Below are 17,925 nucleotides of genomic sequence, written 5' to 3'. Positions count from 1 at the left end.
TATTGGTCTTTATCGACTCCAAATAATTCTAAATTCTGCAGCTTCTAAACTGCAAAAGTGAGATAATTCACAGAGAAATAAGATAGGTATATAACAAGATATGTTTGTTTAAATTGTATTTATACATATACATTCCCAGCTTAGTATTTTCTTATGGATATTTATTTTTATTTGCAAATAAAATACTATGCAGATTCATTTCATAATTTGCTCATGTATGTATCAATTAAGGAATGAGGAAGAGAAAGTGGTAACAAGCATATTAATTCTCTAAGTCTGATTAATGTTTTGGGAGTGGGAAAAATAAAACTTAGGTAATCTTCTCTTCAGTTTTCTTTACACATTTTTCCTTATAATCCATTAGCAGGAAGAACTGAACAATATCTACAAATCTTGAATAGGTAACTAATTTATTTCAATATAAGCAAATGAAAAGTATTACTTATGTATGTTACAATTAAGTCAGATATTTAAGATATCCCCATGTGGAATATTTAAAACCTCTGGATGGATTAGGCAACATCTGGATGTTCATTAAAAAATATTTGTGAACAAAACAAAAATAAAAAAAAATAAGCAATTAAACTAAAGTTATCAGCTATTATCAAACAAATGTCAATATCTTCTCCTTTCACATAACATGCAAGATTGGGTTTTGAAAGGTAATTCTGACAGTTCCAGAACAAACGCCTCTGAACAGAATTCTCTGGTTTTAGGAAACAGGTGATGGTCGAATAATCACTCAAGAAGAAAATGGAAAACTACTCAAAATACATCTTCAGTTTTACTGGGAAAACATATATTGGGTATTTTATTTTGGGCTTCACTTTTTCAGAAATTTATGATGGGCAGCCTTCTATTATTTCCTCATTTCGTGGTCAGTTCTTTCTAGGGAACAATAAGGGATTAGAAGTACATTCTTCCCATGGAGGACCAGAGAAGACAGGTGAATTTAACCCCACTTCTTTTCTCATCCAGTAGCAGTTACCCTGATTGGGGGAAAGTTGCATCTTGGTGTCTCTTTTTCTTTTTCTCCAGGGACCAAGGTCCGAGTCTCACTGTCGCAGTCACTCTCCCACCTGCCCAAACCCCATGGAACAGTTTTGCTTCCAGAAGCCACACCAGAGAAAGACGCCTTCCTAGGAGATGCAGGGCCACTCACCAATGCTCACAGAAGAAAACAAAGAGAATAGACCTTTCTCAACCATTCCCAAATCTCTCCCTGAGGAACTCAATATGCTTTTTAAAATAAATATTTTTCAGATGGAAGGTTGTCTAAATAGAAAAGAATTTCAGTGACTGGATTGGCAGACACACTCCTCGAATTGGATTTACCTGTTTAAGCCACACATTTGTTGTCATCAGTTGATTCTTTTCATCCTAAAAAAAGGACAATTAAAAAGATTCTGTGAATTTAAATAGAAGGAAATTTATATGTTTGTCTTTTCATTAGAAAGAACTTTCTATGAGTAACCAAATTATATCATGTACATGTATGAATATGCCATAATGAATCCCACTATTATGTATAAAACTATAAAACTAAAAAAAAAAAAGAACAAAAAAATAATTTAAAAAGAGGAAGAAAGAACTCCCTGAGTCTTACCTTGAGGGTATTCATGAGTCTCAACTTAAGAACAGTTAAATGACATGGGATCCTAACATATTAGGCATATTTTGCTTGAGATGAAAAATAATTATTAAAACAATTAGCAGTTTATTGTGGCAATGCTTACATAAAATTGCACATACAGAAGGCATTTTAATGGTACAAAATAGAAGGAGATATTATCTCAACTGAACATGAACTCTGCATGATTTTCTAGAAGGAATGAGGCCAGCTGTAGTGGGTGAGGTAGGGGAGGGGGGAACTTGTGCCACATGGGAGGATTATTTTGAGTCTTTGGGAACCAGATCAGGATGATTTGCTGCATTTGGGGTTTAAGCTCATTGATTTTTCTAGAACATAATCATGGCAGAAGTATGAGTTCAACAGGGAAATGAGCAGAGAGTGGAGGGAAAGGTGAGGGGTTTCCCAGGGAGAGAAATGGTCCTTGTTCCATGTAGAGTCACCACTGCCCTGTCTCCCTGCAGGAACAAGCACCCTGCCATCCCAGAGCACAAAAAGAGGAGCTGTGGTCACACCAAATCATCCTTGGGTTTTGCCTTCCTTTGTGACCAGCTTCCCACGCTGCTAGGAGCAAGGCCTGAGCTAGCAACCACGTCCACCCCTCAGCCTTAAAGTCCCACAGTAATAGTGTCACAGTGAAAATTCACTCTATGACCACTTCACATTCTTTCTTCGGGTCATTTCACTGGCTCCGTGGGGGCAGATTTTCTTTTCTTCATAAATTATTTTTAATGTTGAAATGTCAGACAAGGGAAAGAAAAGAGTCTTAGACTCAAAAAAACAGGTTATAAGGAATGCATTTTTTTGTTTGTTTGTTTAGCTTAGTGCCAAGGATTACTCACCACGTCTACAAGCTGAGATATTTTCAATCCAAAGTATACTTTTATGGTGTCATTAGAATTTAAGACGGGGCGAACCCATTTCTGATAACCTTGGAATAAATGTCTGAGGAGGGCATCTTCATTTTCGGCTATTGAACTGAATTCTGCAGCGGCTGGAAGAATCATGAGGGAAACGGAATTAACCTCAGGGGCAGGACGGCTGGCCTAACCTGAACCTTCACCTGTTTCTAAGCAGCCTGATTCCACAGAGGCCGCTTCAAACACTAAACTCATTTCCCTGTGTCCACCCCCACCTCCCTCCAAATACACACAACTGAAACCAGAACTTTTACTTTACCCAGAGCTGTTCTCGCTAACAGATTTTCCCCTAATAGGGTGGACAGCTTGTTTTCTTTTTTTTCTTTCATATCCCTAAACAAAATGTACTGTATGTATGTTGTCACTGTGTGTATGTTGTAGATGTACATGTGTATGTCATCATATGTTTATGTATGTTGTCAGGGTCTTCCCCTGGAGCTCCATGAAGACTGGCACAGGTTCCACATATTCATTTACCCAGCATCTAGAACAGTGCCTGGCCCCCAGCAGGTGCTCATTTGATATACATAGAATCAATGAACCAGTGAAGCAAGACCATTAGGGCCTTTTTCCATGCACTTGCACATTTTCATTGGACACCTTGCCTCGGGTCTTTCCTTGTTTTCTTGCTTTTTTCCTCAGGAAGTCCTCCATTATGAAATCCCTCCTTGATTAGCAACCAGGTTCTCATGCTTTTCTCAGCCCCCAACTATGTGAGAGCCTAAGAAACATCTGATTTCAGATTGGAACTCTCAAGTAAAGGGATGTCTTGGGAATGCAGTCTAGAGATGAGTTTGGTTTCTTTTCAATGCTGTTCCACCAAATTGAAAAACAAGGCTGTATCTGGTTGTTGTTTTGTAAATATAGCCTCCTTGTCTATTCAACACTTGTTAATATCCTAAAGCAACTCATTCTGTACCATATGCTTTACCAAAGAAAATCACTTTTTCCCAGTGAGAGACACATATGATGGGTGAGGATAGCATTTAAGACATGCCCCAGTTCCCCAAAAGATATACCCAAGAAAAATCCAGATTGTCAGTTGGATGAAAAGCAAAAGAGCACACATTCCCTAGGTGCACGAGTCTTCCACAAGCACGTTGCTAAGACAGTAACAGTTCTAGGTGCAGCCAAAGATTGCTCCACAGGCTGCATATTAAAATGAAAACAGGGGAGGTATGCTTATTTATTTAAAAAGTTAACCCTCCTCAAACTTCCATACTTGGACTGTTCGTAGTAACCAGGGCTGCACTAAGGAGCAGCACAGCTGGGCAGCTGCCAGCACATCAATCACTGAAAGCCCTAAAGTCTTCCTGGAACTTGTAAGGGGAGGGGAGGAATGGAAATTCCCAGAAGCTTTCTGAGGGAAGAGGTGTTCACTTGCTCAGACAGAAATTCTTGACATGACCCCTGGCACCTCTTGCTTTCTTCTTCCCCACATTCAGTTTTAATGTCCTCCAAAATAGATTCCAACTCTTATTAGTTCCTGTCATCTTCAGTGGCACCGCCCTACTCACAAATCTTCTGGGCTGTTTCCTAATTGTTTCTGTGTTCTCTGTCTTGATAGCTCATTTTTCACAGCAGCTAGAGTGAGCTTTTAAAAAACAGAAGAGGATTATGTTCATTCTCTGGTAAATAGTTTCTCTTCAAACGCAGGAGAAATATCGCAAGTCCCTACTGAAAGCACATGAAAGAAAATACAAAAAGAAAAAGGAGGGACTGAGCTGTAGCCCAGTGGCAAAGCACTTGCCTAGCAAGTGTGAGGCACTGGGTTTGATCCTCAGCACCACACACACAAAAAATAAAGAAATAAAAGAGGCATGATGTCCATCTACAACTACAAAAAATAAAAGAAAATAAAGAAAATGGAGGCAGACCTCAATGGACCAGAGGGGCACATCTTCGGGAGAAAATGGCAGCAGGCTACCTGGAGGGTCTGGGTCTTATAAGGCCTTAGCAGAGCCAGGTCATGGAGGAAGTAGTTACTTTTGGAGAACCCTTTTGGCGGGCAGGGCCAGGTCATAGGAATTTTGGTGGCAGGATCATTTTGGGCAGGGCAGGAGGGCGGGGAGGGGAACAGTTGTAGGTAAGGGAAGTTCACTGAGGCCTATTGTCCATGTCCCTGTTTACCTTACCGTGGTCTCCCAGATGCTGTGGCCCTGCCTAGGTACTCCCTATCTTCTCCCACTCGCCCTCATCCCTGCTCCCTAGTCCCCCAGACCTATGTCCTCTTTTCAGAACAAGCCTGGATGCCTGGGCTCTGGGAAGGCTCTTCCCTAGAGAGCCTCGTGTCCTTCTTTCACTTTGTCTAGTCTTTGCTCAAATCATCTCCTTTGAGAGGTCCTTCCAGGTTATGCTGTCCAATAATCCCTCTCCATTTTCTCCCCTGATGGCATTTTATCTTCCATTAGAGCACATAATTCTGCTGCTCGTTTACTTGGATTTTATCTGTCACAATGCGTAATATCAGCTGCAGAATGTTAGGGACTTCTTTTCCACACCACTCTTTTCCCAGCTCCTAGAACAATTGCTGGGCACATAGTAGTTGCTGAGAAGATTGTTATTGAGTGAACAAAAACTTGAACAATGCAGTTAGCTTCTTGGCTTCAGTTTTGCCGGGTGGTATTTGGGGAGTCAGGGCTAGAATTGAATTGCTCAGGAAAAGAGAGAAGCAGAGAAGACACAGCTGTCTTCCTTATCTGAGCTTTACCCTGCAGCAGGGAGCCCACTTGCTTGAAGGTAGAGAATATCTTTTGAAAAACACTCATCTTAGTCTTTTTGTATTGCTATAACAGACTTCCAGAGACTGGGTCATTTATAATGGACAGAAATTTTTAGGTTAATGGTTCTGAAAGCTGGAAAGCCGAAGATCAAAGGGCTACCATATGGCAAGATTCTTCAGGCTGCATCATCCGAGAATGGAAACACAATGAGAGAGAAAGAGAGGGAACAAGATGGGACCAAACTTGTTCTTTTGTAAGGAATTTACTCCCTTGATAATGGCATTAATTCATGCTTGAAGGTGCCCCATAACCCAAATGCCCCCTGTTAGCCTCTGTCTCCTAACACACTGCCACATTGGGAATTAATTTTCCAACACGTGAACTTCAGGGGACACTCTAGTTCTCTGCCCAACAGCCATCTCCCTTTTCCCTTGGTAACAGATGCTGAATTTAATCAGAGTTGCACGGTGCCACTTAAAATGTTCATCTCCCAGCATCCCTTACAGGTAGGAATGGCCTATGAATCACATGTGGCCAATTAGGACACAAATGGAAGCCATTAGGTGGGGTTTACAGGGAAGATTGTTAAAGAGGACGGACTCAACTTGATGTGCCCCTCTTTCTTTCTCTCAGGAAATGAGACATGATGCCTAGAGACTTGATACCCAAGTATATTGCAAGCTTAACTAAAGCTACACGTGTAGGATGGCAGATTAGAAAGTCAGACAGAAGCTTCATCTCTAATAGTCTAGGATTTCTTATCTCCCTATTTCTTGGTATTCGAGAAGAACAATTCCCTATTTGGTAAGTGTGCTGTGCATCTGAGTGCTGCCCTGCCTCAGGCACCACTTGAATGGTTCCTGGGGTCCCTAAATACTAGATTTCCTTGGGAGTCCCTGCATTCCAGTTTAGCCCAATTAGTACAATTTTCTAAGGGCATCCTCTTATAATGGATGGAGACACTCCAGAGATGCTGAGAACTATTAAATAATCATAATCCACAGGTTTCTCAGTTAAGACAACCCTAAGCCCTGAATCTGGGGGATTGGAGATGAGCAAGGGCCCAATTTCCCTTCTTGGCAGGAAAATTGCACAGTCATGGAGTTGCATCTTGGGAGGGAAATCTAAAATCATGATCTTGACATCCCCCATATTTGCCATCCCACAGCTATACCCTCGATGAAAACTTTTTTTTTTTTTTAAAGAGAGAGTGAGAGAGGAGAGAGAGAGAGAGAGAGAGAGAGAAAGAGAGAGAGAGAGAGAGAGAGAGAGAGAGAATTTTTTTTAATATTTATTTCTTAGTTCTCGGCGGACACAACATCTTTGTTGGTATGTGGTGCTGAGGATCGAACCCGGGCCGCACGCATGCCAGGCGAGCGCGCTACCGCTTGAGCCACATCCCCAGCCCCTCGATGAAAACTTTTGAGTCCTGCTTTTTTTTTTTTTTAAACCAGGATCTGAAGGAAAAAGAATGGTTCTGCTTTTCTCCATGTCAGATGGTGAGGCTTCTATCTGAAGCACATAAACCTGTACTGACTGTTAGTGACTAAATATTTGTGTCCCCCAAAAAATCATATGCTGAATTCCCTGATGTGACTGTTAGTTGGAGAAAGGACCTCTAAGGCAGTACAGAGGAAAGGCCATGTGAGACCTAGCAAGAAGTCAGCTATCAAACCAAAAAAAAGGTCTTCACCAGAAACTGAACTTGCTGGCACCTTGGCCATGAACTCCCAACTTCCAGAACTGTGAAAAATAAATGCCTACTATTTAGATAGCTAGTTAATGGTATTCTTTTATGGAAGCCTAGGCTGATGTGCTAGTCATATTTTCATTACTGTAATCAAAATACCTGACAAGAGCAACTTCAAGGAGAGAAAGTTTAATCAGGTTCATGGTTTCTAAGGTTCAGTCCACGGTGGGTCAACTCCATTCCCCTGAGCCTAAGGTGAGGCAGAACATCACAGCTGAAGGGTGCAGTGGAGGAAAGCAGCTGCCTCATCATGGCCAGGACATTCAGATGGAGAGGAGGGGAAGGGCTGTAGGGAAGATGAACCCTCCCAGGGTATGCCCCGAGATTTACCTCTTCCAGCCATGCCCTATCTGCCCACAGTTACCACCTGGACCACTCAAACTAGGATGGACTAACAAGGTTAGAGCTCTCAAAATCTAATCATTTCACCTTCAAACATTCCTGAATTAACACAAGAGCTTTGGGAGGGAACACTTCCTATCCAAATATATCAAATCCGTTAATAGCTAAGAAATATCTATTCTGACCCAAGCAACAGATCACCCCCACACACTGTCAAAGTTTTTAATGCTTTCTCCCTAGTATCTTCAAAGTTTCTGAACCTTTTCAAAATAGCTGCAGTAGATATAGAAGGTAGGCCTAGACATATTTATGTTTGTCTTTCTTATAAAATAGAATATTATGAGAAAGGGCAAGGGCTTCTCACAGTTGATTCTGAAACCAGGGCCTCAACAAATATTTGATGATGTTTCATGAACAAACAACGAATCAACTAAGGTCAGAAAGGGTGTGTTCTGTGACACGGGGGGGGGGGGGGGGGGGGGGGGGGGCCGGGAGGCAGTGATCCTGGTTCACTACTCCAGGGAACGTAAAATCACAGATGTGCTCAGGATTTCCAGGAAAATTATTGTTTTAAGGATTAAATGGATTCTTGACAAGTTGTGTTGATGAAATCTTCTCAAATTGACTTATCTTTTAAATTAATTGGATAAGACCAATGTTCTAAAATGTATCTCAGTGATCTATTGATGAACCCAAAACTGATCTTAGAAGAGGAGTGGCCCCTCCCGGAAAGATTGGATTTCACAATTTCATCGAAAGTGAAGAGGAAGAAAAAGAAAAATGATAAAGAAGTGAAGACAAACTGGAAAGGACTTCTAAGATCATCTAAGTCCCTCATTTTATAAGTGTAGATACGGTGGTACTCGGAGGGAAAGTGACTTACCCAAGGTCACCCCACTAGTGATGGCAGGTGTGGTCTTCTGTCTACAAGGTCAATAATATTTCTATCTGCCCATAATTTTTTTGAACGTTGAGGGGAACAACTGGCTGTTACCTCCACTATGGTCTCATTACCACATAGAAATTATCTCAAGGAATTTTTTCAAGAATATTCCATGTTTAATTCTAGGAACATGTATTGCCAATTTTTTGTTTTGTCATTAACATTTTATTTTTCAAAATGTTTTACTGTTTGCTATAGTTTGGATTCTTAGTTTTCCCCCAAAGGCTCATATGTTAATGGTTTGGTTCTCAAGGTGGTATTATTGGGAAGTGGAGAACCTTTAAGACATGGAAGGTTCTAGGTCACTGGGGCCATGCCCTTGAAGTGGTGTTCCCTTACTTTTCCCTTTTGTTCACTGGTTCAAAATGTAAGGGGCTTTCCCCCATCACATTCCTGCTGTCATGTGCTGTCCCAACATGGGCCCCAAGTAACAGTGCCACTCTCTCATGGAGTGGAATCTCCCGAATTTGAGCCAAAATAAACATTTTATCTTTACAAGTTGATTATTTCAGGCATTTTGTAATAATGGCAGGAAACCAATCAACCCACTATTGTTTAAAGCCAGCTACCAGGAAGAGTGCTATTCTAAAACCAACTCACAAATAACATTTGTTTGGTCTTTAGGAAGACACAGCGTTGGTTGATGGTTTTTTGTAATCCTACTCAAATCTCCTTGTTCTGTGGCTGATATCTGACACAGAGCACTTTTCCTGGGGGCCTCTTTGTTGGGGACACCACACTGTGATCCCTTTCCTTGGAAGAGGACATACAGTGCTTACAAGGAGGGAGTGTTTCTGCTTCAAATTAAACCATGGTCTCCCCACATTTCCTTGCTTTGAGTCCTGTTCTTCACCCCTTCACGCCCTCCTCCCTAATACACACTTGGTCCAATGCAGCATCCGTAGATGCTGTTTGCTCCATAATAGAGCTTTTCACCATCTCTTTTGGTAAAGAAGAATTCTGTTGCCCTTATCAATCCCTGTTCTTCCCTTCTCCTTCCTCTCCTCCCTCCTTAATCTTTACCTCATTTTTCTTGGCCAAAATATTTCCTTTGAGACCAGACAGGCGACTCCATGGGCAGAGGGCAAGAAGAAGGAGGACCAGAGAGGGCCAGAGAATGCATGCGATCAACGGGGACAGAGATGGAAAGCACTTTGCCTAATGTTATTTATTCCCTCCACATGGAATGCAGGCTGGGAAAGGGCTTCAGGAGAGCACACTGCTCTTGGCTCTGAATGCTGAGTTCCTTGCCAAGCTCGTCACTTGTTACATCAAGAATCTGACAAATATTTATTTAACATTGAGAGGCATTATACCCAGAGTTAGAGACACGAGTTCTGGTCCTGATTCCAAGCTATGTAATCTTAAGCAAAGCATTGATCTCTCTCCATAAAAATGGGGAGTGGATGATGGCCAGCAGTTCATTTGTCCTGTACTTTCAGGATCTTTGTGTCCATGCAACAGCTAGAGTGTGGTCCATTAATGCCTGGATTTTTGCTGCTTTGAAGATACAAAAGAGAGCCATGGTTGAAGATATGCCATTCATTGGGGAATAGCCCTTCACTATGGCTGCTGTTTATCAGAACAGAAAGAGCATCCAGGGGGGTAACTAAAGCTATGGAGGGATTAGAGGGAACTCACTCTCTAAAGCCTAGTGAGTAGGATCATGAGGGATTGGGGTGAGCCGATCAATGCCAGCTTGAGACAAAGAACTTCTCCTTTGGAACCTAAGGCTTGAGCTTCTGGTCTCTTTATTCCTGGTGAACTTTCCTTTCTTCATGCGCTCAGTGTCCTCTGCCCTCTTATCACCCCCAAACCAATATCCACTGTCGGCCAAATTTTGACCAACTCACCCACACCAAAGTATAAATAACTGAAAAGAAACTAGGTGGAACTTCCCATGATTGTGGTTTCATTGAAATTAACATCATTGTTTCTCTTCATTCAGAGAAGAAAAGAAATAACTAAAGAATTTCAAACCCCAGCAAGTGTGATTGACTGAGAGACACATGATTTTTGTTTTGACATACATCTTGGTATATCTTGGTTTTGCCTTCCAAATTTACCTTCTTTAAAAAAAAAGCATACCATCAATCAGGCAGGCTCTTGTGCCAATACATGGAGTGAGCCCTCAGGGTGAAATCAAAGAGTAAATATTTAGTGGATTCTTTATTTAGTGGATTCTTGCTGGCATGAGAACTTATTAGAATGACTTTCTTTTATTCTTTCTTATATTCCTGCATCCTGGAACTATCGTAGGATATAGTAGATGCCCAATGAATGTTTATTGGATGAATAAACAGACATCAGCAAGTCATAAGAATGGTGAGAGGATGAATAAATATAGTTCCTGCTTTCTGGAAACAGACACAAACACACAAAATATGAATCAGCAACATAAGAGATGCTGCAGGAGAAGGTGCAGCATCAGACCTCTACCTGGCCCTGGGTGCGGGCGGCGTAGGCACAGAAAGGAGATGAAGATCTTGAGACATTGTCAAAGAAGATAGCGGTGACTGGTGACTGCCGCGAAGGCTGATTTACACAGCCACAGAGCAAACCGTAAAAGAAAAGGACTCTTCATGGAGTCGTCGTAAAAGTGCCCAGTGCAAGCCGCAATCGAACTTACCAGTCACGGGGCTGATGTCCACAATGCGGAATGAAAACATCTTCTCAATAATCAATAGTTAACAGCAGCCCACAGGCAAATAGGTGGGTGAGCTTTTCACAGAATGCAGCACAGGAAACTCCCGCTTGTGTTAATGACCCGCCCTAAGAATGAAGAGCAGAATTCATGCTTCAAGCCAAGGAGAGTGAGGGATTTTTTTTTTAAATTCTGACATTTATAGACAAATATGTGAAGCAATTGGACTGCTTAAATATTATTTCTTACAAACATTCTGGTAGTGAAAAATGATTTGAATTCATCTGTAAAAACTGAATACATTCATAACCTATGACCCAGCAAATCCATTTCTAACTGTGTGCCTTTAAACAATGACAAAAATCAAACACCTGAGATCTGTGTAAACAGCAGGGACACATGTGCAGGATGCTCCCAGCCTGGCATCTACAACAGGGCAGGGCAGGGCCAGGAGGACAGCCCTTGGTGAGAGAGTCCTCGCCAGGCAGCAGGGACGAGCACAGCCCCTCCACCTGACCACCACCTTCCACCTTCACACTGAGTGACAAAGCTAATGGCAGAGGTGACAGGGGCTGGTGCCTTTGAATAAAGCACAGACAGCCAGTCTGCTGCATGAAGATACAGGCCGACTCAGTAAAGTGGGAAGGGCCAGAGGGGATCCACCAGGTCAAGCGGCCCTGCAGAGGGCAGAAAGAAGCCTCTCAGGAGCTCCCTATGAAGGAGGGAGACCAAGCCCTGGGTCACCACCAGCACTTGACATTTATCATATGTCACATACGGTATGTCATTTGGGGAGGTCAACAAATCCTATTTAAACAGTATAGAAAGGTATTGTTATGGTTTAGATGTGAGTGTCCCCCAAACTCACATATGAGACCCTGCAAGAAAGTTCAGAAGTGAAATGATCAGATTATGACTCTTAATCTAATCAGTCTCCTTCTCCGTAAAACAGATAACACGCAAAAAAATATGCTGCTTATATGAGGAACATACTACCATACAGGTGTGTGAGAACACACCAGAATTGAAATGCCCAACGATACCTGAAGAAGAACATTAAACTGATTGCTTTCTCTCCCTCTCCCTCTCCTTCCCTCCCCTCTCCCTCCCTCCCTCCCTCCCTCCCTCTCCTTCCCTCTCTCTCCTTCCCTCTCTCTCCCTCTCTCTCCCTCCTTCCCTCTCTCTCCCCCATCTCTCCTCCTCCTCCCTCTTTATCCTCCTGGTGCCCTGTTCCAAGCTGCTCTCTTCCTCCTCCTTCAAACTCTCCCACAGTGATGCTCTGCTTCCTGCCAGGTCCCAAGGAATGGAGTCGTCCATCTAAGAACTAAGATCTCTTAAACTGTGACCCCCAAATAAATGTTTCCTCCTCTAAAGTTGTTCTTTCCAGGTCTTTTGGTCACAGCAGCAAAAAGGCTAAAACAGATAACACGAAAAACACATGCTACTTACACGAGGAACATAATACCATACAGGTGTGTGAGAACCAACTGGAATTGAAATGCCCAACGTTACCTGAAGATGAACAATAAACTGTGCTAAGAAACCCCTCTCCCAGAGCTTGGGACAAGGGGGAGGTCGTGAGCAGCCTGGGGGGAGCAGCGTGTGTGCACCAGATGTCACGCTTCCCTGAGGGATGAGGGTGCAGAGATCTTAACGTGTGCTACCCTCCTCTCTGGGCCCCCTGAGTGTGTGAGAGGCTCCTGAACTAGCAAATCCACCTATGGGACACGGGTTATGGAAGGCCATGGAGAGGTTCACATCACTTCCCGAGTGCCCAGAAGGCAGTCCAAGGCCAGCCACTCCCTGGAGCAGGGTGGGATTACAAATGGATCAGTCCATCCAGGGCACAAGCAATGCAGGAGGGAAATGGACAGTGGTGCACATGGGAGATGAGCAGGTGAAACAGCATCCTTTCCAACCTGGGGAGGGCATGGAAGGTGGATGAACCTCAGTGCTGCTGTCTGTGAAATACCAGGCCCCCGCTCTTTACATCAGCACAGCTCTCCAGACCAGTGAGGACCCAGGCCAGCAGGCGAGGAGGAGGCGTGGCCAGAGCCCCATGGCAGCTCTGTCCTTTCCTGCCTCCCCCTCCCCCAGCTCTCCCCTGGCTGCTGCCACAGGGCCCAGGCTCACAGGTACCTCCTTGGAGGGTCCCCTCCTTGTGGAGCCCAGCAGCACCTGGGAGGGACCCACAGTTGGACATGCTAAGAGGAAAGTGCATCCACTTGCTGTTGGTGGGGCCAAAGCTGTGGTTGTGGTTTAGATGAGGTGTCCTCCAGAAGCTCAGGTGTGAGACACACAGGAAGGTCTGCAGGAGCGGTGAGTGGGCCACACCTTGACCTAGTCAGTGACTTGGTCCCTGATGGGATTACCTGGGTGGTCACTGGAGGCAGGTGGGTGTGGCTGGAGGACGTGGCTCATCTGCAAAGTGGAGTCTCTCTCAGCTTCTTGATCACCATGTGAGCTGCTTCCCTCCGCCACACTCTTCCGCCATGATGTTCCGCCTCACCTGGAGCCCAGAGGAATGGAGCTGGTCTCTGTGGACAAAGACCTCTGAAACTGTGAGCCCTCTAAAATTGTTCTGGTCAGGTCCTTCAGTCACAGCCGCAAAATGCTGACTAACACAATGTGCCCTTGGAGCCCCTGCGGGGCCACCAGGACCTGGGAGTCCCAAGCCACGTCTCTGCTGCCTGGCATCCCCTGCTCTGTCCTGGTCCCTCATGCTCTGACTCCAGTCTCAGCCCCCCAGGGAGGGCACACCCATGTCCAGCTCTGCTCCGGTTGATGTGGCTCCCTACAGGTCACAGGGGAAAGCAGGGGAGCTGTGTGCAGTGACCTCAGAGCAGGAAGACTTTCCAAGACGGATATCATAACCAAGGAGAAAAGGCAGACAGTGACTCCTAAAGAGCAGGACCTAAGTCAGCAGCAAACACGAGGCACCACATGTCTACATGGGTCGTGTGCCTACAGATAGAAGAAGAACGTTTGTCCCAAGAAATGGATTTTCTTGAATTGAAAGATAGTACGAAATCATTAAGAAAAGCGGGACCACCCAAGAGGAAGGCAGTCGAAGGGCTTGAAGGAAGAGCACCCATAAAACAGGAATGAACCAAGGAAAGGCTCCCAGTCCCCTGGGAAGACCATGGAAAGGAAGAGTGTCATCAGGCCCAGGCCATGACTAGAGTAGGACCTGCTGAGCGAATGAGAACGGCGTGTGGTGTACGGTGAAATGCCAGGCAGTCATGATTTTTGTTTGTTTGTTTGTTTTTGCATCAGGGCGTGAACCCAGGGCGCTTAATCCCTAAGCACATCCCCAGCTCCTTTTTATATACATGTATTTTATTTTGAGACAGTCTTGCTAAGTTGCTTAACCCCCCACTGAGTTGCTCAGGCTGGCCTCAAACTTGCAATCCTCCTGCCTCAGCCTCCCAAGCCACTGGGATTACAGGTGTGTGCCAATGTACCTGGCTGCAGTTTAACTTTTTAAAGAGCACCATATTTATTGGAAGGGAAGTCATCTCCAGGAAGTTCCAATTGTATGTATTTGTATGTATACAAATAATAGAATGTATTAATGGGGTACAATGTGATATTTTGATATGTGTAAATTGTGTGATGATCAAATCAGAATAATCAGCATATCCATTGCTTTAAATATCAATTATCAATTTTGTGGTTCACGATTCTCTCTTCCAGCTCTTTTTTTTTTAACTTTTTATTTGTTTTACTTAGTTACACATAACAGTACAATGACCTTGACATATCACACATTTGAATCAGATGGGGTATAATTTCTCATTTTTCTGAGTATACAGGTTGCAGAATCACATTGGTCCTGCAGTCACGCATATACACAGTCATGATGATGTCAGTTTCATTCTATGTCCTTCCTATCCCCCCATCCGCTCCTCCAGCTCTGTGGACACATGCATCACATACAGTCCCTGGCTGTGGGGTGGACTTGGCAACCTCCTCCTCCTGCCCAAGGGGCTTTGCGCCCATTCCCTGGGTTCTCTTCGCCCTCCTCCTGGACCTCCTGTATGACCCACCGGCCCCACTTCTGGGCACATGTATCCAAACAAACAGATTCGGGCCCCAGGGACCCGGCACACCCCCGTTCACTGCAGCACTGGTCACAACAGCCAGGTAGGGAAGACACCCAAGGGCCCATGGACAGACGGCAGATCAAGGAAACGGGCATGTGGACACGGTGGAACGCTGCCCTGCTGGGAACATGAAGCTGCTGTCACCTGCAGTCCCATGTGGAGACCACGGGATTGAGTGAAGTGGGATGGCAGGCACAGGAAGAGCTCGGCTTCCACAGGGTCCTCTGCCTGGGGGGCTTATGGGACCATGTCCTCTCTCCCTGCAGAGGCAGGCGGCCTCAGCTGCACCACGCTGGGGGGTCCCTTACCCACTGCCCACTCAATCTCCCCAGGTCCCCTCTCTCCCTTCTTCTCTACGGATCCTGTGAACTGCTGTCCCCTGCCCAACCTCCTCTGATGAGACGATGACACATTCTGAGAGCAATGACTGTCACCAGGCTCTCAAATGTGGTTTACTGCCACCATCCTCATCTCCCCTGAGGACAGGGTCCCCAGCCCACTGCACGCATAAGGCATCAAAGCCCAAAGCCACTGGCCTGAACACAGGCTAACTGGTCCCAGCCAGGTCTTCCTGGGGCTCAGCATGGAGCCAGGCCACAGAGGTGGCCCCTCAGACTGGGGTCAGCAGTGCCCTGGGCCATGAGGGCCTTTCCACCTCCAGCCTATGGGGCAGGTGGCCACTGCCACATTTTATAGTCAGTCCCCACCATGGTTCCAGGCCGGGAGGTGTCTCAGAGCTGACCCAAAAACAAACACCCGCAGCTGAAGGGGCTGAGCAGGGGGTGGCAAGTTCAAGGCCAGACAGGACAGGGGAAGGAGAGGCAACTCATTGAGGTCCTGAGCAATCAGTGGGACTCTGTCTCAATAAAAAATAAAAAGGGCTGGGGACATGGTCAGTGGTTAAACCCCCAAAAAAAGACCACGTTGTAGTGTGAGGAGAACCCACAGCCCAGAGAAGAGCAAGGACCGGGCCAGGTGGCCAGGGTTCTCATTTACCCAGCAAAGGGTGGACCTGGGCAGGGATGGACAGAACCTGCCTCTCAGAGGGAAGAGGTTGGCGGGGAAGGCAAGGGTCAGGTGCTGACAGAGCAGGCCTGCATGGCTCACTGTCCCCTCTGCCCCACCTTTGGCCTTGCTGGCCATGGACTGGAGAGAGCAAGTGGGCAGTGGGGACAGCAGTCAAGGCTACATGGCCACCCCAGGAGCTGCCCTTGGCTCTGGGTGTTTCCATGAAGGTTCAGACCAGGGAAGCCATAGTGTCCAGTGACCAGGGCACACAACCCCAGAGCAATCCATCTGGTTGTCCAAGGTCCCCACATGTGTCACACACACTCTTGTCCAGGTGTCCGCATTCCCTCCTGGCTATAGGGATGGGGAGGTCCATGGTGGGACACTGGCCAGTTGACCCTTCAATGGGTTTATGGCCCAAGATGGGGCTGAAGTGTCAAAGATGACGGGTTTCCCATGCTCAGGCAGCCATGCATCTCGGGAGACCTGACAGTCACCCTTAGTGGACAGAGGTAGGGGCTGGGCACATGGGACAGGACAGGGGAGGGAGACCAGGCCTTTGGGCAGGGAGGGTCTCCTGGAGGCTGAGGCTGCATCTGGGAAGAGCTCAGCTTAGGTGACTGGGGGAGGTGGGAGGAGAGGCTCGTCCTGCTCCTCAGCCCCTTGGACTTCTCCTAGTGGCAGGCCAGCTGCCCCACGGAGTCAGGCGCCTATGACCCAAGGCTCCCCCGGAGCCTGCGCACCAAGCTCCATGAGCGAGGCCCTCTCCACAGCTGTCTTGAGCCAGCTCCTGCCAACAGAGCCACAGGGGGGGCTCTGAGGGCCTTGGTCCCCCGTCAGCAGTGGACCTGGCCATCGGCAGAGGCCTGGCTTACAAGGGAGTTGTTTTCCCAACAGCCTCGCCAACCTGAACCAGCAGCCGGGAGAGCTCCTGAAGGGCGGTCGGGGCCTTGCACCAGCCTGAGGCAGGGGCGAGGTCTGGGCCTCCTTGGAGGCTGCATCTGAGCTTCAGCAGGGCTGATGGGCAGCTGAGGGGACCTGGGAATCCATTTCCCTGCTGTGCTCATAAGGCTTGATAAGGCTGTACCTGGAGCAGGGAGCCCACCTGTCCCTTGCCCCCAGCTCTGCTGGCACCAAGGGAGGCAGCAGCTGCGAGTGGGCACTCAGGGCTCCCTGGCTGCCTTCTGGGAGAGGGCTCTGACTGGAGGCCAGACTTCCTCCCCTGGACAGCAGTGGCCACCTGTAAAGTCAACGGCCTGAATTTTCAACCAAGCATCTTCCATCTGTCCCAGCACGCTGGCACGTCCAAGTTGGTCAGCTTTCAGAGTAAATGTGTGTCTGCCAGGACGGCTCCTTGTCATGCTGGCAGGACTAAACTGAGGATGCTTGTCCAACATGCTTTGAAGTCTGGGGTCTGCACAAAACCTTTGCTCAAGTCATCCCCCCCCAGGCCGCTGGTGGAAGGTGGCTCCTGGCCAGTGTCTGGCTCTGTCCTTGGCAGTCTCCTTTCCAGGCAGGGGTACTCTGGAACTGTCATGGCGGCTGACAGAGCTGCCTGGGAGGACAGCCTGCTCCAGCTCGGGCGGCCTCTCGCCTCGCTGCGTTCACCTGAAACCCGTCCACGCTGCACTCAGGAAGGCCGAGGTTGGACCTTGCTCAAGTCCACTGCAGAGACAGGACTTACCCTGGCCCATGTGGGCCCAGGCCTGCCAGAGCCAGCAGCTGCTCCACATCACGATGGACGGCCTGCTCCCGTGCACCCTGCGCCCACTGGCTGCACTCAGGAAAGCCCAGGAGTCGCCGTCCAGCTACGTGTACTCTGTCTCCGCCCTCCCAGCGGAGACCCTTGGTGGCAAAGC

General features: G+C 46.6%; 1 protein-coding gene across 1 annotated transcript in view; it reads right to left on the bottom strand.

Annotated features, from left to right (window-relative positions):
- The window catches only part of LOC144250226 (neuronal acetylcholine receptor subunit beta-3-like), a 31,508-nt gene extending 13,905 nt beyond the window's left edge, over nt 1-17,603 (bottom strand). The window contains exons 1-3 of the mRNA XM_077792719.1: nt 17,462-17,603; nt 2,473-2,624; nt 1,336-1,380 (exon numbers count right to left, since the gene is read on the bottom strand). Coding sequence (XP_077648845.1) covers nt 1,336-1,380; nt 2,473-2,624; nt 17,462-17,603 — 339 coding nt within the window. The remainder of the gene's footprint in view (nt 1-1,335; nt 1,381-2,472; nt 2,625-17,461) is intronic.
- Between the last annotated feature and the right edge of the window lie 322 nt (nt 17,604-17,925).

Source organism: Urocitellus parryii, chromosome 14 (assembly GCF_045843805.1).
Source record: "Urocitellus parryii isolate mUroPar1 chromosome 14, mUroPar1.hap1, whole genome shotgun sequence".
NCBI classification, from domain to species: domain Eukaryota; kingdom Metazoa; phylum Chordata; class Mammalia; order Rodentia; family Sciuridae; genus Urocitellus; species Urocitellus parryii.
Note: the sequence above shows the minus strand (reverse complement) of the source record. Positions and strands in the feature narration are given on the sequence as shown.